The sequence below is a fragment of the Scyliorhinus canicula genome, chromosome 1 (genome assembly GCF_902713615.1).
Source record: "Scyliorhinus canicula chromosome 1, sScyCan1.1, whole genome shotgun sequence".
Lineage (NCBI taxonomy): Eukaryota > Metazoa > Chordata > Chondrichthyes > Carcharhiniformes > Scyliorhinidae > Scyliorhinus > Scyliorhinus canicula.
In genome coordinates this window covers 287,852,428-287,878,528 of record NC_052146.1, presented here as the reverse complement: position 1 = coordinate 287,878,528, position 26,101 = coordinate 287,852,428, and the positions used below count along the sequence as shown (strand labels likewise).

General features: G+C 47.4%; 1 protein-coding gene across 5 annotated transcripts in view; it reads right to left on the bottom strand.

Moving 5' to 3' along the window:
• ltbp1 (latent transforming growth factor beta binding protein 1) overlaps positions 1-25,050 on the bottom strand; it is a 424,359-nt gene extending 399,309 nt beyond the window's left edge. For 3 of the 5 annotated variants that reach the window (XM_038814865.1, XM_038814847.1, XM_038814875.1), the window contains exons 1-2: positions 24,312-25,048; positions 22,794-22,864 (exon numbers count right to left, since the gene is read on the bottom strand). In XM_038814865.1, coding sequence (XP_038670793.1) covers positions 22,794-22,864; positions 24,312-24,706 — 466 coding nt within the window. In that variant the 5' untranslated portion in view covers positions 24,707-25,048. Of the gene's footprint in view, positions 1-22,793; positions 22,865-24,311 lie in introns of all 5 variants that reach the window. The other 2 variants (XM_038814844.1, XM_038814856.1) reach the window with 2 other exon arrangements.
• Positions 25,051-26,101: the final 1,051 nt, after the last annotated feature.

Genomic DNA, 26,101 nt, shown 5'->3' with positions numbered 1-26,101 from the left:
GGGCTCAAATCAAATTTAATTCTGTATTTTGTCAGCTAACGGCCAAAGTAGCAATAATTCTGTGTCGCAATCTACCCAAAGGAATAGCACCCATTGGCACCACTGTGCCAGCCAATGAGTTGGAGGTGGGAACGAACTCACAGTAAATATATCTGTTTTCTTTAGTCTTTCATGATGCGTAGGCATCGCTGGCAAAGCCAGCATTTGTTGCCCATCCCTGATTGCCCTTGGCTATGGGGTTGGAATCACATTTAAGACTACAACAAGTAAGGAAGGCCGGTTTACTCCTCTTTAGGGCATTAGTGAATCAGGTTGTTTTTTTTAATAAGAATTGACAATAGTTTCAAGGTTGTCATTACAGAGACTAGCTTTATATTCCAGATTTTATTCAATGAATTCAAATTTCACCAGCTGCCGTGGTGGGGTTCGAACCCATGTTCCCAGAGCAATAGCGTGGACCTCTGGATTACTCATCCGATGACATTACAACCAGCTCCCATGTTGCTTACAGTAAGAAAATTCCATTCACTCAGCAAACAAAGTCTATTTAAATCGTGCACTGCAGCAAATATTGACAGAGTTCATTTTTAAAAAAGTATTTGCAAACTTCAACAAATGAAACTCATCACAGCAACGTCTCCCAATCAAAGCGGATAGATTTCTCTGGCAAAATGCAATAGGTGGAGGATAGTCACATAATACGGGGCTGGTTTAGCACCGTGGGCTAAACAGCTGGCTTGTAATGCAGAACAAGGGCAGCAGCGCGGGCTCAATTCCCGTACCGGCCTCCCCGATCAGGCAGCGGAATGTGGCGACTAGGGGCTTTTCACAGTAACTTCATTGAAGCCTATTTGTGACAATAAGCTATTATTATTACAAAATCATCATTTCTCCAGCAAAACACAGTCGGTGGAGGATAGCCATATGATACAAATTCATTGTTTTCCAGGAAAACGCTGGGAGTGGAAGATGGTGATGTCTTACAAATTATGTGCATAAGACCCAGCGCAGATACTTACAGGTGCGATTGACTGGGAAATTATCACCTATATTCTGGCTGGAATCTTCAGACCATTACCGTTTCAAGCCGACCTCTATAAAATTGTGCAGAGCAGAAATTCTCCGGACAGTCAGGCATTTGCCTGGCAAACTTGAGCAGTTGTTTATCTTCCTCGCTTGACGTTTGCTTTGCTTCAAAGGATCCCAGGATTAAACAAATGAAGAGAACCTCATCTCCCTCAGAATCTTGCTTCACAAGTTCAAGGTATTTATTTAACTGCTCGCACATCTGTTTTACCGCCGTAATAAAACATTGAAGTATTATGTTTTGTTTTCTCATGCACTCAGTAGTGAAATAGATGTTCTTGACGGGCTGTGAAATGTGTCCTCCCCAACCCCACCCATTAATAAAGGACAAGCCTGTACTGAACGAAGTGTATTTCTGCTTCAGAGCGGTTGATTACTATGCCGCGGTATCAGATTTCTGTTCTGCGCATCATCTATTCTTAGAAATAAAATTGGCAAAACTGCGAGGACCGTGTCAAAGGGAAATGAAAACAAGGTTCTGTTCTGTTGCTGCTATTTTGTAGTAAGAAGTCTTACAACACCAGGTTAAAGTCCGACAGGTTTGTTTCAAACACTAGCTTTCCGAGCACTGCTCCTTCCTCCTTCTTACTGTGCTCACCCCAGTCCAACGCAGGCATCTCCACATCATGGCTGCTATTTTGAAGAAGGGTTCTACCCTGTGTCCTGGCCAATATTTATCCTCCAACCAACATCACCGAAACATCTGATCAGCATCATATTGGTGTCTGTGGGAGCTTACTGTGCTCAAATTGGCTGGTACATTCCACGTTCTAACAGTGACCACAATTCAAAAAGTATTTCATTGGCTGCAAGGTGGCTTTGGGTTCATCCAGAAGTCGTGAAAGGTGCTGGTTTTATTTTGTTGTCTTGATCTTCTGACCCTGTATGTCAGGGGTGGGCAAACTTTTCCGTGCAAGGGCCACATTCAGAAATTCACAATTTTAAAGGGCCGCATAGTATATTAAGTAAAATAATTACTTCACCCGGTTATGATTCTGGGCGCCTCATATAGGACATAGAACAGTACAGCACTGAACAGGCCCTTCGGCCCTCGACGTTGTGCCGAGCAATGATCACCCTACTCAAGTCAACGTATCCACCCTATACCAGTAAGTAACCCAACAGCCCCCCCCCCCCCCCCCCCCCCATTAACCTTAACAAAAAACAATTTTTTTTTTAAATTTAAAAAAAAAAAATTTTTTTTAATGACTTGGTGGGCCGCATAAAGACCTTTGGCGGGCCGCATGCGGCCCGCGGGCCGTAATTTGCCCACCCCTGCTGTATGTAATCTTTAAATTTATGGGTGCGATATTCCATAGATTTTTCTGATTTGGCCGCCGATTGGGCCTTAGTCAGGGTACATGATCATTCGGATGCTGACCTGATTCAGCAAGTGTAGCTGACTCCACGCAATGTGGACAAGCTGGAGGCTCAGAATGGGCTTGACAATGGGTACTCACCAGAGGGGCGAGCAGGCTGAAAGACTGCCTGTTGCCAGCAATAAAATTAATGACTTCCGATAAGGACAAAAGTGCCGGTAGCCTTTTGGTGTAGTTCAGCTCCTGCAAGTGCAATTGTGGGTACCAAAGATGGCTGGCAAGGTTACCCAAGTGATGAGAAACAGAAAAAGGCTGAAACTGGGTGGCCTCAAGCCCCAACATTTAATTCCCTCGTGACAGGCGGGAGTGGGCAGGGTGAAAATGGAGACAAGTGGATCGCACCCCCAACCCATCCCTAACAGTAGATGGAGCTGTGACGATAGCACTGACTGTACCTGGTATACCTCAGGCAGGCACACAGACAGATACAGTGGCAAAGGTGGCTTTCGAGAGATCTGAAATCAAAATATGAACTTCACTGAGCATTCAGAGTATGTAAATATGATAATCATAAGCACTTGCAAATATAGAAATTTGTAAACATTTAGGTGACATCTGTCCCAATGAAGAGGTCAAACCTTAATTCACTTTAAAAGCAGTGGTCCACTGGGGCAGCACGGTGGCGCAGTGGTTAGCACTGCTGCCTCACGCCGCCGAGGACCCGGGTTCGGTCCCGGCCCCGGGTCACTGTCGGTGTGGAATTTGCACATTCTCCCTGTGTCTGCGTGGGTCTCACCCCCACAACCCAAAGATGTACAGGTTAGGTGGATTGGCCACACTAAAGTGTCCCTTAATTGGATTTTTTTTGGTCTACTTTAACCTTATTTGGTCAAAATAAAATCCAGTATATCAGCATTGTGACCCAAAGATTTCCCGAGGGAATGCTCGCAGAGTCTGAGCAGAATGCTTCAAGGACGTCATGAAAGGGTAGTGATCAGCAGTTACCTTCAGCCGACATAGTTTGTCAGACTTTTAAAAGTTCACTGCTTTAGAGAATGACAGAAATTCCTGGATCAGGAAACAATGTATGATTGTCCAAGATGTTCGCAGCATGGATCCAGCCGAGCTCCAGAAAGTAACAAGAAGTTTCTGCCATTTTCGAGGATACCTCCTTTTGCGTCTCCATGACTGTGCAAGGAAATCTTCCAATAATAAACCTGTACCTTTAAATTGGAGCTTAACTACTCTTTTCCGGGCAAACAATCAAGACCCTGGAAGAAAGGTGCAAGGGAAGTTCACTATTAATAAGTTTAAGTACGAACATGTGCTCACTTATATAACCTGAAATTTCCCTCACCAGATGTGGGTTTAATTACTATTCATTGTACAACAGGTCCAGAAATTAAGAGGAAACTGATGCCGAAAATAGGCCTCTTCTCGCAGAGATTGGCAATAGTTGTTCTAACCGCTAGAAGGCTCTCGTACTACTGATGGTCGGTGCTCCGCTCTCTGCCTTCTCGCTGAGGCAATTTTACCCTCGGGCCTGCTCCTTGCGGATCAAGGTGGGGAGCGTGGTCCATTAGCTGGCTCACAGCACAGCCACAGAGAATAAACAACTTGAGTGGCCAATTCAGGCAGCAGAGTAAGGGAGACGGGCTAGGATATAAATGACGAGAGCCAGCGCCCATCAGATTCCTGAACAAACCGACTAATTTAATAAAGAAAGAGTTGCACTTCTATGGTACTTTTCCTGACCATTGGATGTTGTGGCTACTTTAATGTTGGAAATGCAGCAGCCAATTTGCACAAACAGCAAAGTGGTAATACCAGATAACCTGTTTTTTGCAATATTGATTAATATTAGTACTGGACTGGGCACCGGGAATAACTCCCCTCCACTCTTCTTCATCAATAGCACCAGGGGGCATCTTTTACATTCACCCACAGTCAGACAGTCAGATGGGGCCTTGCAATGTCTCATCTGAAAGGCTGCACCTCCAACAGTGCAGCACTCCCTCCCTCCCTCCACACTGTATTGAGCCTCAGCCTTGCTTCTGGTGTTCAAGCCCCGGAATGAGTTCGGAACCCGGAGTATTCTGCTCCAAGGGGCGAGACTGCGACCAACTGAGCCACAGCTCTTCACTGGGTTACACTGCAAACCACCTCGTAAAGGACAACAAAGAAGCGGAGTTGGACAAGGCTGTGGACGAAAGTGGGGAGTTTCCTTTGTTACATGCATTCCCATTATGACACAAACTTCGCTTTATGTCGTAAGGACAGAACAGTGAGGTCTGAAAATGATGGAGATGAAAGCTTAACTTCATGTTGTATATTTGCGGACAGGATGGTCCTATTCGTTGAGGCAGAGTTTCACAGCATAACTCAGATGTAAATTTGGAGGATGTCTTTTTTTTGGGGGGGGTGGGGGATATTTGGCAGGGGGAGAAAACATGTTCAACCCTTGAAAAAGAGCTTCATCGCTCCCCATCCCACCCTTCTACATACGCTCGCCCCTATTATCCCTGAAGGCATTTAATGCTCGGGGTCAACTCGCAATCCACGCCACGAGGAAGCAGAGAGTGGGTAGCATGGTGGTGGTAATGTTACTGGACTGGTAATCCGGAGACCCTAACACCCAGGAGAAAAATCCCTCCATGGCCATTAATCTGGAATAACACATTTGTTCCATTAATAATGATTATGCAACCTCCGGGTTGTGGTAATGAATCCACTAATTCCCTTCAAGGGGAGGAAACCTGATGTCCTTACTCAGTCTGTTCTGCACATGACTGCACTTGACTGCAGGCCACCTGCAACGTGGTTGACTCTTAACTGCCCTCTGAACTGGAATAGTTAGCCATTCAGTTATATCAGACATCTACAGAGGACAGTATTACATCTGCATGGGGTTCAAGAAGCTTCTCAAGGAAAATTAGAGATGAACAATAAATGTCGAACAGGCTAGTGACACTCCTCCACTGACTAAAAGCATTTATGTATGTGAGGTAATCGACTATTCTAAATCAACCCCTCCAAACGTGCTAGCACAACGGAGCGGATTTCCTCTGGGAAATAAACATTGCCATGTTGACACGGCCTAGACACCCAGTCTAGGTCGATAGCCAGAATGGAATCTAGTCCCCACTGAAGATGATTCATTCCAGCGAGAAACCACAATGTTTACCATGGCACCTGGTCTCAGTTGCCTTGGTCACATTCCAGCTCTGAGTGGGATATCAATCCTACAAATCTCAAACCGTTGGGAATCCTCCACCACGCAGTGGTTGACGTGTGTTAAAATGGGAATAACTGTTTGTGTGAAATGTCTAGGCTCCAGGAGTGTCAGTTCATAATGTTTCTCACGGTTGTGTGTTCTGGCCCCACATCGGGCGCCACTATTAGGGGGAGGCAGAATGTGGAGTTGAGGCCACAATCTGATCAGCCTTAATCGGAACAGACTCAATGGCCACTCCTGCTCTTAATTTGTATGTTTGTTAACAAAAGATTCTCTTCAAACCCGATATTACTTCAGCCAAGCCATTAAACGCAGTAGTAAATATCACATTTCTAACTCTGGCTTGGTCAAGCCCGATTCATATTAAAAAGTTTTTTTTTAACAGAATATTTTATTGAAGCATTTGTAATTTTCACAATTTAACATGTTGACATTTCTAAAACAACCACGCGGGTCGACGCACAAAATACCCCCTAAGAGAACAACAAACAATAAACCAACGTGGTTGGCCGGGCTACCCCCACACCGTCCACATCTGTTCTCTACCTCCTCAAAGAACCTACTCATCCGGGCTACTGTCATGTGAGCACTGTGGACCACCTTGAACTGAATCAAGCTGAATCTAGCACAGGACGAGGATGCATTTACCCTTTTCAAGGCTTTTTCCCATAGTTCAGTTTCCAGCTCCCCTCCTAGCTCCTCTTCCCACTTCCTTTTCACCTCTCTGATAGGGGCCCCTTCCCACTCTAACAATTTCCTGTATATCTCCGAAACCTTCCCACCTCCAACCCCCGTGTTGGACAGCACTTTATCCTGTAGTCCCCTCGGGGGGGGGGGGGGGGGGGGGGGGGGGGGAGAAAAAAGCTTGGAACTTGCCTCCGTACAAAGTCCCGCACTTGAAGGTACCGAAACCCGTTCCCACCCAGCAACTCAAACACCTTCTCTAATGTCTCCAAGGTCGGAAAGCCCTCCTGGATGAATACATCCCCAAACCTCTCAATCCCTGCCTGCTGCCGTACCTTAAAGCCCCCATCCAGCCCCCCTCGGGACAAACTGGTGATTGTCACAGATCGGTGACCACACTGACGCCCCCTCCAGTCTCATATGCTGCCTCCATTGTCCCCACACCCTTAGGGCTGCAACCACCACAGGACCTATAGAGTACCGAGCCGGCGAGAACGGCAGGGGCGGCGTCAGTAAAGCCTCCAGACTTGTACCTTTGCAGGATGCTGCCTCCACCCGCTCCCAGACCGGCCCCTCCCCCAGTACCCACTTCCTGACCATCGATATGTTGGCAACTCAGTAATAGTTAATAAAGCTCGGGGGAGCCAAGCCCCCTTCTCCGCGGGTCCGTTCCAGGAGTGCCCTCTTTACTCTTGGGGTTTTACCCGCCCATATAAACTTCAATATCGCCGCATTCATACTTCTGAAAAAAGCCTTTGGGACAAAAATCGGGAGACATTGAACAAAGAAAAGCTGTCTTTGAAGGACAGTCACCTTCACCGTCTGAACCCTCCCCACCAGCGTCAGTGGGAGCAAGTCCCATCTATGAAAATCCCTTCTCATTTGATCCAATACTTTGCCCAAATTAAACTTGTGAAGCTGCCCCCAATCCTTGGCCACTTGAATCCCCAGATATCTAAAACTCCTTCCAACCACTTTAAATGGTACCTCCTTCAGGCTCCTTTCCTCCCCCCGTTCCTGGATCACGAACATCTCGCTCTTTCCCATATTTAACTTATAGCCTGAAAATCGGCCACATTCTGCTAACACCTCTATGATTCCGGTCATCCCCCCACCGGGTCCGTGACATAAAGCAGCAAATTGTCCGCATAGAGAGAGACCCTGTGTTCCATCCACTCCCCCCCTCACTATACCCCGCCAGGCATTCGCTGCTCTCAGGGCCATTGCTAAGGGTTCTATGGCCAAGGCAAACAGTAATGGGGAGAGCAGACATCCCTGCCGTGTCCCCCGACACACACTGAAGTATTCCGACCAAACTCGGTTAGTTCTTACGTTTGCCACCGGGGCCTGGTACAATAACCGGACCCATTCCACAAATCCCTGCCCAAACCCAAACCTGCCTAAAATGTCCCAAAGATACTTCCACTCCACCCGGTTGAAAGCCTTCTCCGCGTCCATGGCGACTACCACCTCAGCCTCGCGCCTCTCCGCTGGCATCATAATTACATTAAGAAGCCGTCTAATGTTGGATGTCAGGTGCCTGCCCTTTACAAATCCCGTCTGATCCTCCCCAGTTATCTCCGGGACACAATCCTCTATTCGAGTGGCCAGGATCTTTGCCAATAATTTGGAATCTACATTCAAGAGGGAGATTGGCCTGTACGATCCGCAGCTCTCCGGATCCTTGTCTCGCTTCAGGATGAGAGTAACTGATGCCTGTGATAATGTTTGGGGGAGTACTCCCAGCTCCTTGGACTCATTAAAAGCCTTAAACAGGAGCGGCCCCAGTAACCCAGAGAACTTCTTATAAAATTCCACTGGGAATCCGTCAGGTCCCAGGGCTTTACCCAATTGCATCGCCCCCAGTCCATCTATCACCTCCCCAAGCCCCCCAGGGCCTCCACCAGCTCCTCATTTACCTTCGGGAACTCTAGCCTCCCCAGGAATTGATTCACGTCCTCCTTCGCAACCAGAGGTTCTGACTCGTATAGCTGGCTATAAAATTCCTGGAACACTTCATTCACCGCCCCAGGGTCCATCACCATCTTCCCCCTCATATCCTTTATTTTCCCTATTTCTCTTGCCTCCTCCTGTTTCCTCAGCTGATGCGCCAGCCTCCTGCTAGCTTTGTCCCCATGTTTATATATTACCCCTTTTACCCTCCTCAGCTGACCCTCTGCCTGACCTGTGAAAAGGAGCCTAAACTCCATTTGAAGTCACTGATGCTCCTTCAGGAGTTCCTCATTTGGAGACTCCGAATATCTCCTGTCCACCTGTAAAATTTCTCCAACCAATTCTCCTATGAAACCAATCTGTCCAGCTCCGACCGCTCAGATTTATCCCTGGAGACTCGAATCAAAATACATTCCCTCTAATAACAGCTTTCAGTGCCTCCCAGACCACACCAGCCGCAATCTCTCCCGTGTCATTGATCTTTATGGACCCCTGAACGGCCTCTCTCACTCGCTCACAGATCTCCTCATCCGCTAACAGCCCCTGTATCTAGTCTCCACTGTGGGCGCTGGGGCATTCGCGTGCCTGCCCGTAGGTCTATCCAGTGTGGTGCGTGATCTGAAACCATAATTGCTGAGTACTCAGTGTCCTCAACCCCTGCTAACAGTGTTTTATCTAGCATGATGAAATCAATCTGGAGTACGCCTTATGTACATGGGAGTAGAATGAATATTCCCTGCTCCTTGATCTCTCAAATCTCCACGGATCTACTCCTCCCATGTACACCATGAACCCCGCAGTTCCTTTGCCATTGCTGATAATTTCCCTGACCGAGCACTCGACCGGTCCAATCTCGGGTCCAGGACTGTATTAAAGTCACCACCCATAATCAGCCGATGCGCGTCAAGGTCTGGGATCGTTCCCAGCACCTTCCTGACAAATGCAACATCCTCCCAGTTTGGGGCATATATATTCACCAGCACCACTGCAATTCCCTCTAGCTTCCCGCTAACCATAACAAATCTGCCTCCCGGGTCTGCCTCTATCCTCCCCACCTCGAATGTCACCCTTTCGTTAATTAGGATAGCCACCCCCCCCTTGTTTTAAAGTCCAGTCCTGAATGAAACACTTGTCCGACCCATCCCCTCGTTAATCTAATTTGGTCTCCCAGCTTCAGGTGTGTCTCCTGTAACATGGCCACGTCCGCATTTAACTGACCCAGGTGTGCGAACACATGGGCTCTCTTAACCGGCCCATTCAGTCCACGAACATTCACGTAACCAGTCTGGCCGGAAGACTGAGGAAAGGATATCTCACTCCAGGATATCATAGGAATATGATGTATTGAAACAAACTTTATTACGAACACAGTATTAAAATATCTTTAACATCACACAAGAAAACAGCTTACAATTACCCCTTAAGCAATGCTAATAATTAAAGTGACGCAATGACCCATAGCTGCACGGTGGCACAGTAGTTAGCACTGCTGCCTCACAGCACCAGGGACCCGGGTTTAATTCTGGCCTTGGGTGGCTGTTTTTGTGGAGTTTGCACTTTCTCCCTGTGTTTGCTTGGGTTTCCTCCCACAGTCCAAAGATGTGCAGGTTAGGTTGATTGGCTATGCTAAATTGTCCCTTTGTGTCCAAAAGGTTGGGTGGAGTTCAGGGATAGGCTCCCTCTGTGTACCCGAACAGGTGCAAGAGTGTGGCGACTAGGGGCTTTTCACAGTTACTTCATTGCAATGTAAGCCTACTTGTGACAATAAAGATTATTGCGAATATGACTTTAAGGGATAGCAGCAGGACATCACTTTAAGACAAATTACAGCAAAGCCCAGCTTGGATAATGTTCCACAGCCACAAATGGGGATCCAGGGATATCTGGATCAGGGTAAGGTCCTGCTCGCGAGTAAATACTGCATGAAGCACAAGTCAAGGTTGTATCATGTGCCAAACAGAGGAAGCCATTCCTGATTCTTTGCAGTTCCACAAACGCATCCAGGCTCCAGGCAAAGTGCCTGCTGGTCATGCTATCCAGCGAGGATTAACAAGCTCTTTCCATGGACACATACCAGCTAAGTACAATCCTGTCCTGAAACCCACACAGACAAGCACATGTGGGTGCCGTCTGGAGATACACAGCCTGCTACGTACCTGACATTGCTGCCATTTGGATGGCCCGACTAAGTTTCCAGATGGACTGGAAATAGCAGAAAATAATTTGGATCTGCTTTAGGTCACTGTGGGATTTAGAACACGAGTTACTTGCAACATGGTTTTCAAGAATTTATGATGTAACCAATGAGCACCAAAGCTGAAATGAGATGATGCCAGCAGCGGGGAGAGTAGAATACCTCCTAAACCCACCCTATTGAGTAATATCCTCATAATGCCATGTATTCTCAGGTAGCAGCTTATGATATTGACCACAAAGGAACTTTTAGAAATGATTTGCAAAGTTGACGAAAAGATCTAACGGCTTGAAATCTGCAATTACACTAAAATTAATCAAAGAATTCACGATACTGTGAATTAAAGAAATTAATTCCGAATTCACCGGAACGCAGAACATAGAAGAAGGCCATTCTGCCCATCCAACTGGTACCAGTCATTTGATTAGCCCAACATCCTTGCTTTTTCCCAGTAGCCCTTCCAATCTTTTCCTTTTCAAGTATTTATCCAATTCCCTTTTGAAGGTTCCTGTAGAGTATTTGCATTCAACCTGCTTTCAGTGAGCAGTTAGGCTCATTTAAATATGTTGGCGGCCAATGTTTCCAAAACCCGGGAATGAACGCTCACTCCTGGGAGACCTCGCATTGTGCCATTTAGTATTGCTCCACACAAATGTGGACCAGGCATAACAGCACCTGATGGAGCCTCCCAGGTCATCGGAGGCTCCTGGGTGGTCGGGTTCTGGGCTGGGGGGGGGGGGGGGGGGGGGGGGGGGGGGGGGGCGTACCCTTGCAGCCCTGCTGCCACCCGGGCACCTTTGAACTGCCAGCACTGCCACCTGGGCGTCTTGGGTGGCACTGTCATGTTGGCAGGGGCACAACAAGGGTACCAGGCTGGCAGTGCTAAGGTGCCTGGGTGCCAGGTTGCCTGTGTCAAGGATCTGGCCTGTGCCCTGCCCATATGAGGTAGGGTGATGGGGGGGTGTGAAGACCCCTTAACAGGCACGTTGTAGGGGGAGGGGGGTATGGAATCCGGAGGGGGGGCGTGGAATCCGGAGGCCGCGGTGGAGACCGGAAAATCGCATCGGTGGAAAGTGCCAAAAAATTCAACCTGGTGTCTTTACTTCCTCTCCCATTTATTGGAGTATAATAAGCTTAACTTCCTGCCTTCTACAACAAAACAGATTTAGCGCCAAGCCTAGGACATGGCTTCTGAGATTAATCCCCTTATTTCACTTTCACAACAATGGAATTTCCTTTCAAGAAGAATCACTGGACACCATCTATTTTGGAATGTTCTGAAAGGCAATTCATTTATTTCATTTTCATTTCATTTCATTTCAAAGGCATGATAAGATGCCATGAGCAATTCATTCTCCTTTTAATTACCTCGGCAGCCAGTTCAAACAATTACTTATTTTTGATAGCCAAAATAATAGAGCCCATTGCAGTGACTCACAATTAACCTACATATGTGACAAAGACAAAATCATACCATTATAGAATGATGCAGCACGCAAGGCTATTTGGGCAACCGTGTGTCAGCTCTTTGCAGGAACTATCCAGTTAGTCCCCCTCCCTGGCCCTTTCCCCACAGCGGTGCAAACCTTTCCCCTTCAAATATTCATCCAGTTCTCTTTTGGAAGTTATTGCTGGATCTGCTTCCATCTTTTAGCAGTGCATTCCGCTGTGTAAAACACGTTCTCCTCATCGTCCTACTTGTTAAGACCATAAGACCATAAGACATAGGAGTGGAAGTAAGGCCATTCGGCCCATCGAGTCCACTCCGCCATTCAATCATGGCTGATGGGCATTTCAACTCCACCTACCAGCATTCTCCCCGTAGCCCTTAATTCCTCGCGACATCAAGAATTTATCTATCTCTGCCTTGAAGCCATTTAGCGTCCCGGCCTCCACTGCACTCCGCGGCAATGAATTCCACAGGCCCACCACTCTCTGGCTGAAGAAATGTCTCCGCATTTCTGTTCTGAATTTACCCCCTCTAATTCTAAGGCTGTGCCCACGGGTCCTCGTCTCCTCGCCTAACGGAAACAGTTTCTTTGCGTCCACCCTTTCTAAGCCATGTATTATCTTGTAAGTTTCTATTAGATCTTCCCTTAACCTTCTAAACTCCAATGAATACAATCCCAGGATCCTCAGCCGTTCATCATATGTTAGACCCGCCATTCCAGGGATGATTCTTTCGTCAATTACTTCCGTTTTTGCAGCTAGTTAGTTGACCAGCAGCTCTCCGGCTGATCTGAAGAGGTAGCCACGGGTGAATTGAGCAAACGTCCTCTAGGTCACGTGCATGCTTGCTCTATTTAAATATTGGGACATTGTCCCACCGCAAGCTTACCAACTCCATCCCTCTCCCAGGCAACAGTCTCACATTAAGCCAGTCTGTTTGCATCCTTGCTGTCAGTCGATCACAAGACTCCGCCCTTATATCTGTGCCATCACTAAAACCGTCCATTTCCACCTCAGTAACAGTGCTCAGCTTAGTCCCTGTCCCAGCTCGTCTGCTGCACGGTAGCATTGTGGTTAGCACAATTGCTTCACAGCTCCAGGGTCCCAGGTTCGATTCCCGGCTTGGGTCACTGTCTGTGCGGAGTCTGCACGTTCTCCCCGTTTGTGCGTGGATTTCCTCCGGGTGCTCCGGTTTCCTCCCACAGTCCAAAGATGTGCAAGTTAGGCGGATTGGCCATGCTAAATTGCCCTTAGTGTCCAAAATTGCCCTTCGTGTTGGGTGGGGTTACTGGGTTATGGGGATAGGGTGGGGTTGTGGTGGGTAGTTGGGTAGGATGCTCTTTCCAAGAGCCGGTGCAGACTCGATGGGCCGAATGGCCTCCTTCTGCACTGTAAATTCTATCTATGCTGCTGAAACCCTCACTCAGGCAGATGGTACCTCTAGACTTGACTTTTCTGATGTACTCCTGGCTTGTCTCCCGCGTTCCATCCGCCATAAACTTGCCCTTGTCTGAAATCGCAGCAAGTCCCATTCCCCTGTCAACCCTCAGCTCACTGACTTACACTGGCTCCCAGTCGAGCAACGTCCTGACTTTAAAATTCTCAGCCTCGTTTCCTTATCTCTGTAATCTCCTCCAGCCCCACAAGATATCTGCACTCCTCCCATTCTGGCCTCTTGTGCATTCCCAGTCATCACTGCTCCACCATTGTGGCTAGTTTCCTAGGCCCCAACCTCTGGGGTTTTTCCCTTCCTGTTTCACTTCCAACACCGAGAATGACCCCACTATTAAACGGAACTATGATTCTTTTTTAGGGCCTCGGCAAGGAACACCCTTGCCAAGGTGGCACTTAGACTCATTTCCTGCACTGACAAACTCAGCTCGCCAGTGCAGGAAGAGATCGGGTGCCATTTACTTTCAAACCCCCCCCCCCCCCCCCACCCCCCCCACCCCCACCCCCCCCCCCCCACCCCCCCCCCCCACCACCCCCCCCCCCACCCCACCCCACCCCACCCCCCCCCCCCACCCCCCCCCCCCCCCCCCCCCCAACCACGGCTTCCAGACACCTCCAATGCCCAACTTACCAATTAGGGGTCCTCGAGCCCCACCCCCACCACATCAGGGCAGGGCACCACCGAGCCCAATCCCTGTCATAGGTAACCTGGCATGCCTTGGCACTGCCAGGGTGGCAGTGTCCAGGTGCCCAGGTGGTATGGGGAGTGCCGGGGTACCACCCTTCCAGAGCCCGACCACCCAAGGGCCTGCGATCACCTGGGAGACCCCCCCCCCTCCCCCCAAGTGCCATTACGCCTGGTCCACATTTGTGGAGACCAGTGCGAAACGGCGCCACTAACTACACAGTTGAATATGCAAATCTGGACCCCGCCCATTGAACCCAGATCATGACGCCTTGCAAGATCTTGTTAGATCTTGCGAGGCATAACAAGCATCATAAATCTCACGAGAGGCGCGAGGAGGCAGTTAGATTGCGCCCATATTCTGCTGTTGCTATACATTACAAAACACTAGAAGTGAAGACGTTAATGGACATCTGTGCCAGTTTGCTCTGCAATATCGTCCAACAGGTAACAAATACACTTACTACCATTATTTATCAGGCATAATTGAAAGGGAAAGGGCGGTTAAAAGTGTATTAAACAGAAAGTACTCCCTCGACTTCACTCGATCCTCAGATAATAGAATCCAAATAGCTCTACAGCAGTGCGATCAAATTTCATCCATTAATTAATCCAGGAACAATACTTCCTTACTTTGGCAAGCTGAGAAGCAAAAGGTATCTTGCACAGTTTACTGAGGAGACTCGGTAATAAGTGAACTTTGCATATTTTTATTCTTGCACTAATTTCCCCCAATTTGCTAGCGTCCACCTACACCAAAGTTGCACTTACTTCTTTGTTTGAACTTCCATAGGCAAAAATCCCAAGTGGCAATTTATTTCACAAGTGAGTGGTGCCTTGTGTTGTGTTTTGAACCCAAGCTATCCCAAGCTCTGAATTCTTAGGCTGACTATCCAAAATGGGCAACAGGTATAGGGCGGTGACCTTCCACGGGAGATCCTGTCGACAACACGGGATCCATAAGAAGTAGGAGCAGAATTAGGCCACTCGGTCCGTCGAGTCTGCTCCGCCATTCAATTATGGCTGATATTTTTCTCATTCCCATTCTCCTGCCTTCCCTCCCACCGCCCCGCCGCTAGTGGCCACTGGGAGTTGCCCTCTGCAGCAGCACAACTCACCGCCAGTGGGGGAGGGGGGGAATCTTTTCAGGCAAGAGTTGCCGAACTCCCAACAGATTAATCAAACGTTAGTGTGGATTACATGCGACCCAGCCTCTTCATTTGGAACCCAAGGTTTCTTTCGAATGAAAAATTGAAATACAAATTACATCTGTCCTCAGTGGATTCTGTTCCTCCCACATGTGTATCATTTCAAGCTTTACTCTTCAAGCCTTTTCATTATAGTGTACGATTCGGCCTTATTTGGATGTTAACCTTTCAAAGCCATTTATACTGGCTGAAAGAAATGAGTCAGTGAGCACAAGACTTTAGATTTATGTTTCGCTGGGATAATGCAATTGCATGTTTTACGAATGACATCATCTTAATCTTCGTAGGCAGGTTCAGTATGCAGTGAGGTAAACGATCAAGGCCAGACCTCCTCGAACAATGCGTAAAAGAACCTAAATAGAAGCAAAGTGCTGCAGATGCTGCAAATCTGAATTAAAACAGGAAAATGCCGCATAACCTCTGTCGGTCTGACAGCATCTGTGGAAAGGGACACTGAATTAACGTTTCGAGTCCATTGACTCTTCGTTAACTCTGTTCCTCTCTCCATTGATAAGACCATAAAACATAGGAGCAGAATGAGGCCACTCGGCCCATCAAGTCTGCTCCACCATTCAATTATAGCAGATATTTTTCTTATCCCCATTCTCCTGCCTTCTCCCCATAACCCCTGATCCCCTGATTAATCAAGAATCTATCTGTCTCTGTCTTAAAGACACTCAGTGATTTGGCTTCCACAGCCTTCTGCGGCAAAGAGTTCCACAGATTCACCAACCTCTGGCTGAAGAAATTCCTCCTCATCTTTATTTTAAAGGATCGTCCCTTTAGTCTGAGATGGTGCCCTCTGGTTCTAGTTTTTCCAACAAGTGGAAACATCCTCTTCACGTCCACTCTATCCAGGCCTCGCAGTATCCTGTAAGTTTCAATGAGAATCCCCCTCATCCTTCTAAACTCCAACGAATATAGACCCAGAGTCCTCAACCGTTCCTCATGCAACAAGTTCTTCATTCCAGGGATCATTCTTGTGAACCTCCCCTGGACCATTTCCAAGGCCAGCACATCCTTCCTAAGATGCTCACAATACTGCAAATGGGGTCTGACCAGAGCCTTATACTGTCTCAGAAGTACATCCCTGGTCTTGTATTCTAACCCACTCGACATGAATTTAAACATTGCATTTGCCTTCCGAACTGCCGACTGCAGTCAGTCCTGCCGAGTTAATCCAGCATTTTCTGTTGTTATTCTTTTTGTGGTAAAATAACCTGTTTTGTTGACTGTGGCGAAATGTTGGCCAGGGTAGCGGGGATACCTCCCCTGGTCTTCTTCAAAGTAGCGCCATGCGATCTTTTACACCCACTCGAGAGAGGGATAGGGCATCAGTTTAACATCCAAATCAGAAGCTGGCAACACCAACAGTGCAGAACTCCCACCGTACTGCGCTGAAGTGTCCGTCTTGACTTTTGGCTCAAAGGCAGGAGGGGGACTCGAACACACAACCTTCTGGCTCAGGGTGGGGCGGGGTGGCAGGGATGCCGTCAAACGCGTCACAGCTGACAGGAAAGCTGTAAGGGTGATTAGGTGCAACTTTACATCGATAAATGGGTAGAATTTTAGATGCGATATCCAAAGTGGTCACAGCGAACTCCAGGTCTGGTTGCAAAGCGAAAACTGGCGGTTAAAATTGAGCGCACGTTGAATAATATGGTTCAAATCCAAAGGGATTTTCACTCATTATTGAACCTATAAGTGAGTTTGGGATGTCAGGGTTGTTATTAGTCTTGGCAACATGCACGCTGATGTTCTGAAAGACAAAGTGGGGCATTGTCTGCGGCTCTTCAAGCCTTACTGAAGGAATATTGCATTTTTGTACCTGTATTAATTTTACTTGCTGGTCACATGGGCATGGTAAACTAAACCCCTTTAAGGTTAAGCACATTTATTGCTTTTTTGGAGGAATGTCCTCCCCCTTCCTCCACGGCTGACACATTGTCACAACGTAATCATCGAATCAAAAAGAGGACAGGAAGACTGTCACTGGGCCTGCAGAATACGGAATAACTCATTAAGAATGCCACCTAGTGGCGACTTCAAATTCAAACCCATGTTGGGCCATCGCAAGAGAATAACTAATGAACAAATTGGGATAAAGTTCCAAAATTCATGAAGCAAAGACCACTTATCATTTACCTAAATTACATTTATTACTAAGGAATCAGTTTACGATGTGCATCACACTTACACCTGTAAACGCAGTAATGTTTCGAAGAAATTTGGCCAGACCGCAATTAAATCTTTTGATTCTGCCCTCTACAGTTACGCTGTGGTTATTTTTTAAATATAAATTTAGCCTACCCAATTATTTTTCTTTCTAAGGGGCAATTTAGCCTGGCCAATCCACCTACCCTGCATATCTTTTTGACTTGTGGGAGTGAGACCCATGCAGACACGGGGATAATGTAGAAACTTCACAGGGCAGTGACCCGGGGCCAGGATCGAACCCGGGTCCTCGGCGCCGTGAGGCAGCCGTGCTAACCACTGCGACGCCGTGCTGCCCTAACACAGCTGTTATTTTAGAATAAAAATGTACTGCATTAATAAAACACCTATTCAACTTCGGGACCTGTCAGTGGTACAGTGTTTGCTGCGGTTCCCCGCAGCGAATTCATGGGCAAAGGATGAAATTGGTCTTTTGCGCCCAACAGGTGCTTGCGAATTGGCAGCCCAAATTTACACTCCACTCGGCGTGGAAAATTGAAATTTGGCGGGGTGCAAAATAGGCTGCTGATGCCCTCTAAACCAATTTAGCCCCCAGTGTTTTCAGTCACATGCAACAGCGAGGCAAGATGCTGACGGCAAAAGTGCCCGATAAATGTCACCAATTAGTGATGGCACGGGGGCGCAGTGGTTAGCACTGTTGCCTCATGGCGCTAAGGACCCAGGTTCAATCCCGGCCCCGGGTCACTGTCCGTGTGGAGTTTGCACATTCTCCCCGTGTCTGCGTGAGTCTCACCCCCGCAACCCCAAAGATGTACAGGGGAGGTGGATTGACCACGCTAAAATTGCCCCTGTATAGGAAAAAAAAATAATTGGGTACTCTGAATTTTAAAAAATAGTCACCAAATAGAGGTTGAGGCAATTCCCAAGTGGTCCCAGCCAATGGCAGCTCGCAATAAGGCGAAGTGTTTAGGACGGATACATTTTAAACTGAAGTCACTGTTGTTGCTGGGAATAATCATTGGTGATATTCTAAACCAGGAGTGAGACATGACTGAAATAGATCATATCAGAGAGACAGAGACAAAGAAAGAGAGCGGGGGGCCAGTGAGACAGACACAGACTACAAGACAAAGAAATAGAGACTTAGAGAGAGACAGGAACAGAGAGACAGAGACAAGCTTACATTTAAATGATGTGTTTCCATTTCATTCAGAATACCCTACAGGGCTTCACATACAATGAATTAATTGTTATAAATATTGCTATTTTACTGAAACATCCTCTAGGCCTCTTTGCTTTAACCTTCATCTTCCATTCACGTTCTGAGATATTGTTGACAGTATTTTGCACAGCGTCTACAGTAAAAGGATGAATTTACAGATGCGAGTTGCTGCCAAGAAGTCTCTTCCACCGAGACTGCACAGTAAAATCAAGTGGGCTCACTCCCTTCAATTTTCCATCCTTCAATGTGCATTGTTGGAATAATCATAGGGAGTGCCCCCACAATTTCCTGAAATGAATTCTCATCAGGTCCAATTCACCATAGGAGTGAATCACTCGTTCAGCCCTTTCCTCCATCGGTAAACATCTGAAGATGCAAATTAGGAGCAGGGTATCCAGCCCCTTGGGCCTACTCCACCATGCTATAGGATCATGGCTCATCTGACTGTGGCCGAAACTAGGTGTGGGCAGTAAATGCTGGCCTAACCGGCGACGCCCACACCCCGTTAATGAATTTTTTCAAACTTCACATTCTGCCCGCCTCCGAAATGATTCGAATGCCACGGCGCACAACAGAATCACTCGTGCTGGAACCCTGTTACCAACATTCAGACCGATAAAGAGCTCCGACCAGAGCAGGTTCACGCTGTTCAGTAAATAGCTGGAGATAATGTGCCCCCAAGGCAAGGAATTCCAGGTGATTGGAAAGGTCGCCGGTGGCACATCCGATCCAATATTACTCCCCAGAGTTCAGCGGGGGGGGGGGGGGGGGCAGAGTTCGGCCGGGGGGGGGGAGTGTTGTAAAACCAGCACTGCACCCAACCTCATCAGTTTGCTAAAGGGAGGCTAGGTTAAAATTATCCCCACCCACAGCGATCACGTTACAGTTGCTAAATCGGCCAGTGTGAATGTTGCCACTGAGCAACCATGTGGCTGACAATGGCCAACGTGACAACTGCGGGCCATTTTCGGAGATGAAACCTTAAGGTTAAAACAGCTGCAGTGATCCTCAAAGAATTGCAGAAAGAACGATGGATAAACGGGACTGATACCCTACCACACAAGGGAAAAGATTTTCAAGCACTTTCACGGTTGCACTCTGCATTTTAGGATACAATGGGGGGCTCATTAATGCGTTAACAAAACCCATGTCTATCTGCTTTTTATGAACATTTCTTGTCTTTCTGTTGGGCATTGATAAAGCACAAAGTTATCGAATGGTGGAGCAGGCTCAAGGGGCCGAGTGGCCTACTCCTGCTCCTAATTGATATGTTGGGGGTAATACTCTCTGCTGGTGCTGCGATTCCACATACAGGAGGGTTGAGCACTTTGCAGCTGCAGATCCAGCTGGCACCCACCTGTAAGGAGGCCTCTTTTCCAGGAAACACATGATTCATAGACACAGCCAATGTCCCAGCTTCCTCGCTCCAGCCTGCTGGATTTCACCTTTCAATATTCATTCTGAAGTATTATATTTGCATGATAAATCCACTTTGCATGTGGGGTCCGATCACTTTCTGTTGCCTGGACCCTTTACTGCATGCGTTTAACCTCACTCCATTAACTAGAAATGCAACTCAAAGGTCACTCCCTGTGGGTCAGAGTACATGGAGGCCGAGTGTGTCATTAATGCAATGACACACCTCGGCTTTGGAGTTTGAGTCTGTCACTTTTACTTGGAGGGTGATATGGGGTGGGATTCAATCCCTCCCCAACAATCTCCAGGAGTGTATAAGATTTTAGTTTAGACGGGCAGCATGGTCGGCGCAGGCTTGGAGGGCCGAAGGGCCTGTTCCTGTGCTGTACATTTCTTTGTTCTTTGTGGTGAGTTTGGTGGCAGGGGAGACATTTAATTGAAATGAAAAATGAAAATGAAAATGAAAATCACTTATTGTCACGAGTAGGCTTCAATGAAGTTACTGTGAAAAGCCCCTAGTCGCCACATTCCGGCGCCTGTTCGGGGAGGCTGGTACGGGAATTGAACCGTGCTGCTGGCCTGCCTTGGTCTGCTTTCAAAGCCAGCGATTTAGCCCAGTGTGCTAAACCAGCCCCTGAATTGGGCAGAACGATGGCGGGTGGTAATCCTTCCCGCATCCAGCCCGATTAGGTCCATGGCGGAAAAGTGTGCGTGGACGGTATGCTCACCGCACCTCTGATTCAGGCCCTTAGGAACTCAATGCCTGGTCGTGGGATGCGGCATCGGGAAAGGGATGCCCCCATGGCACAGTAGGTAGCACTGCTGCCTACGGCCATGAGGACCCGGGTTCAAATCCCAGCCCCTGGGTCACTGTCCATGTGGAGTTCACCCATTCTCCCCGTGTCTGCGTGGGTTTCGCCCCCACAACCCAAAGATGTGCAGGTTAGGTGGATTGGCCACGCTAAATTGCCCCTTAATTGGAAAAGAAAATTGGGTAATCTAAATGTTTTTTTTTTAAATGGAGGAAAAAAAGGGATATGGGTGCCTCAAAATGAGCCACCTCCCTGCCCTTGCTACCAACCCCCCCCCCCCCCCTCCCTGCCCTTGCTACCAACCCCCCCCCCCCCTCCCCCACCCACCTCCCTGCCCTGGCTACCAACCCCCCCCTCCCTCCCCCACCTCCCTGCCCTGGCTACCAACCACCCCCCCCCCCCCCCCCCCCCCCACCTACCCTGTCACCACTTCCCCAGTGGCACTGCCATTCAATACAGCTGCCACCCTGTGATTGGTTAGCTGGTCTTGGTGGGTGGGACTTCCGGCCCCGGTCTTTGACCTTGGTGAAAGGCCACTGCTGTCCAGTTACATTCATCAGCGACACCCAATATAGAGAGCCTTCCCGTAAAGAGGTGATGTGGGGGTTTTGTCCGGCCCTCCAGCCAGTGGTTAAAGAGGGAGGTTTTAAAGAGGCATCTTAAAGGAGGGAAGCAAGTTAGAGGGGCAGTGACGTGAAGGGAGGGAATCCTGGAACTTTTGGTCAAGGTAGCTCAAGGCACAGCCGCCAATGGTGGAGCATTTAAAAACAACCTAAGTTTGATGAACGCAGGTATCTCAGAGGTGGTGGACGAGGTTACAGGGATAGGGAGGGGAGGATTTGAAGACAAGGAGGAGTTTCAATTCAATGTGTTGCTTAACCAGGAGGCAATATAGGTCAGCAAACACAGGGATGATGGGTTAACAGGATTTTGCTATAAGTTAGGAGAAGGCAGATATGGTCATATCAATATTGCTGCAAGAGCAAGTCGGAGGCTGGGAATTCTGTGACGATAACTCACCTCCTGACTCCCCAAAGTCTATCTACAATCCACTAAGCACAAGTCGGGAGTGTGATGGAATACTCTTCACTCATGGCACAAACAACACTCAAGCTCAACACCACCCAGGACAAAGCAGCCCACTTGACTGGCACCCCATCCAGCACCTTAAACATTCACTCCCTCCAACACCGACCCACAATGACAGCACCAAGTACCCTCTACAAGCCTCAAAGCTGCAATTCGCCAAGAGCCCTTTGACAGCAACTTCCAAACTCACAACCTCTCACCAAAAAGGACAATGGCCTCCAGTGCATGCAAACACTACCACCTACAAGCCCGCCTCCAAGGCACTCACCACCCTGACTTGGAAATATATCGCCGGTCCTTCCCTGTCGCTGGGCCACAATCCTGGAACTCCCTCCCTTACCGCACTGTGGGTGCACCTGCACCACATGGACTGCACCGGTTCATGAAGGCAGCTCACCACCACCTTCTCAAGGGCAATTAAGAACGGGCAACAAATGATGGCCTTGCCAGCGACACCCACATCCCATGAGAAAATAACTTTTAGAAAAGAAGAGCTTCGGATGTGTTTAGATTTGTGGAGAATGTAAAATAGGAAGCCAACCAGGTGTGCATTTGGAACAGTCGTGTCTGGCAGTAACAAAGGCATGAATGAAGTTTGCAGCAGAGATTGGCGTTCCCAGAAACAAATGAACTGAGAAAGGAGGTGACAATCAGATATGGAATCGTGGTCTGCCACTGTTACACAGAGGGCTATATGGAAGCTGTGTGGAGATATTCTGCTGTTTCCTCAGAGTGTACAGATTAAAACCCCTCCAACAAAGCCCAACTTGCCGACATGAGAAAGACTTTCTGAAGCGCAACTGAAATCACTTACGTTTGGTGCATCTTTGAGAGCCAGGAGCTTGAGCCCATCCGTGACAGCACTGACCGCTGCAGACATTAACTCTGCAAATCATAAAGTGCCACATTTACTGGAGAGAAGAGGAAGATGCTGACTAATAAAACATTTATCTGACAGGAAGACATCCATCAAGCAATCCTGTAAAAACATTTATTGAGTTAATCTGCCCATCAGTTCAATCAATACCTGTGCCTGACAGCTGAGGTTTGTGAGAGAGAAATAATTAAATGCACTTCAATTCTTTTAATTCCGCGAATGAAATTATGTTTCAAAAAGTGCTACTTTTTTTTAATGTCGACAGGAAACTACATCTGTGTTTTTAAGGCAGCGGGGGAGGGCCGTTCATCAAGAATAAAGACAGGAGTTCAGTACAGACTCTGGTTAGTTACATTTGATCAGTTGGAGATGGAGATGTCGCATCAAACCCAGGGTCAAGATTCTCAATAATAAAAGCTCCAGAGAGTAGATTCTCTACAGTAAACAATTCGCCAAGCCCTCCTTTCACTGCACCTTCCAAACCCCTGGCCTTTGCCACCCAGAAGGGTAGGGGCAGCAGGCCCATGGGAACACTGCCACCTGTCCAAGTCACAGGCCATCCTGACTTGGAAGTGTATCAATTTTCCTTCACTGTCACTGGGTCAAAATCCTGGAACTCCCTTCCTGACAGAACTGTGGGTGTGCCTGCACCTCCATCACCATCTTCCCAAGAGCAATTAAGCAAGGGGCAACACATGCTGGGTGACATAACCTGTGAAATAGTTTTTTTTTAAATCCCAGGGTCAAGATTTCCAATAGCAAAATGTAAGTGGTCAAACTCTTTCTTCCCACCGCAAAAACAGTGCCCTCCCCCCCCCCCCCCCCCCACACACACACACACCGGTACAAAGGTGTTTCCTCTTTAGTTTGAAATAAATCATGTTTTCAAAGTTTGTACGCAAACATGAGCAATGTTTTGGGTGTATCTGGTATCCATGAGGAAATGTTTCCTACGCGTGGCTGGTTATAGCACCACAATGACCTCCCCGGGGTCCTTTGCTGTGAGGAGAGGACTAGAGAACATGGGCTGAGACTGCAGTTCCATTTGACAGGAAGAAAGCAATTTTGGAGCTGATTAAATATTTGCTGGTATCAGGATTTTACTTGCATTACAACATATCAATGCCCTTGAACATGTTTCGTTTGTAAATTATCACTGCAGGTCACTAGGAATACTTTAAATAAATATTGGTTGGCTATATTTTAAATATGAAAGAATAATTGACATTGAAAGTGCTTATTATATGGGGTAAAACCCCCATCATGATTTATCTTGAAGGGAATTTTTTTTAAATGTGTAAAATGTTAGGAGAGGTCAGATAGAAATAGTTCTTTAGGCAGTGATGTTATGTTGGGTGAGGCTTAAGTGATATCCAGGAATGGAGGGGAGGGAGGTCATGTGTAGGTATTCAGCCAGCAATGATCTGGCACAAAGTTCAAGGGAGATCTCCTTACCCGCGAAGCTGTTGTTTTTGGTACTGCACGGGGTGTCTAATGGACTGTTGCTGGTAGTACTGGTGTGGATGGAACTGGGCGATGTGCTGCTGCTGGACGCGAGAGCTCGTCTTGCCCATCCGCCGGGTCCTGACCTGGGGCGAGTTTCTCCTGTAACTGGTCTTCACCTCCAGCACTGGAGCCGAGCCCTGCGCCCTCACTGTGTAAGTGGAGGAGGAGGAGGAGGAGAAGACGCCGTGCCTGGTGCCGAAGGTAGAACTGCCGGCAACCGGGTGAGACTTGCCCGAGTGAAGCACATAAGTGATCCTCCTGAGACCCCTCTTGTCAGGGCAGACTTGGTGCGGCTGGAAGGCGCAGAGCAGCCACAGTAAGACGCTGTACCTCATCCACTCCATGTTGCTAACTTTGTTCCTTGATTAAAGGAAAACTTCTGTCCACTCCAGGCAAACGTATTCCTCGGCAGTGCCTTTAAACAGACTGAACTGGCCCCTTCCCTCGGTGGATCTCTGAAGGCGGCTTCTTATATATATATATATATATAAATATATATTATTTTTATATATAGAAAAAAAACGCTGGTTGCCAGATGTCTCCAGGAACAGATAACTTTACAAATTAAGAAAAATAAAGCTGAAAAGGGAACAGTCAGCACAAATAAATAAGAGAGAAACTCTCACACTCACTCACACACACACACACACTGCAGCAGATGTTAGATGGTATCGCGATGGTTGTAAAATATTTTAGTTTGAACAGATTGAAAGTCTTTAAAAAGTTTTTTGGGGGGAAGGGGGAGGTTCGAGTCACAGACCTGCCATCCAATCTTAGGCAGACATGACGTCAGGCACAAAGAGGATCTGGAGTTAGAACTGCCCTTTTCCAACAGAATTAGGATAAACATACACATATATACACGCATATATATATATATATACACATATATAGACACACACATATATACACACACATATGCATATATGTACACATATATATATATATACATATTTACACACATATGTACGCACTGACATACACACTCATACACAGACATATACATACTTATATATACACACATATGTATACACAGACATAATCACACACGTACACATTCATACATATACACATATGTACACACATACATACATATATATACAGATATGTACACACATATACACATATATACACACATAGATACCCATACACACATATATACATATAGACAAATATATATACATTTATTCACACATATGAAAATGAAAATCACTTTATTGTCACGAGTAGGCTTCAAAGAAGTTACTGTGAAAAGCCCCTAGTCGCCACATTCCGGTGCCTGTCCAGGGAGGCTGGTACTGGACATATATATACACTTAGACACACATATACACATATATACTCATACGCACATACAGAGACTCAAATATGTATATATAATGCGGAGATGCCAGCGTTGAACTAGGGTGGGAAGTCATAGAACACCAGGTTAAAATCCAACAGATTTGTTTGGCGTCACTAGCTTTCGGAGCACAGCTCATTCATCAGCTATTATACACACATAAATACTCACACATATATACACATATACACACACATATATACACATGCGGCACCAAAGCACAGTGGTTAATGCAGTTGCTTAACAGCACCAGGATCCCAGGTTCGATTCCCGGCTTGGGTCACTGACTGTGTGGAGTCTGCGCGTTCTCCCTGTGTCTGCGTGGGTTTCCTCCGGGTTCTCTGGTTTCCTCCCACAAGAGTCCCGAAGGATGTGCTTGTTAGGTGAATTGGACATT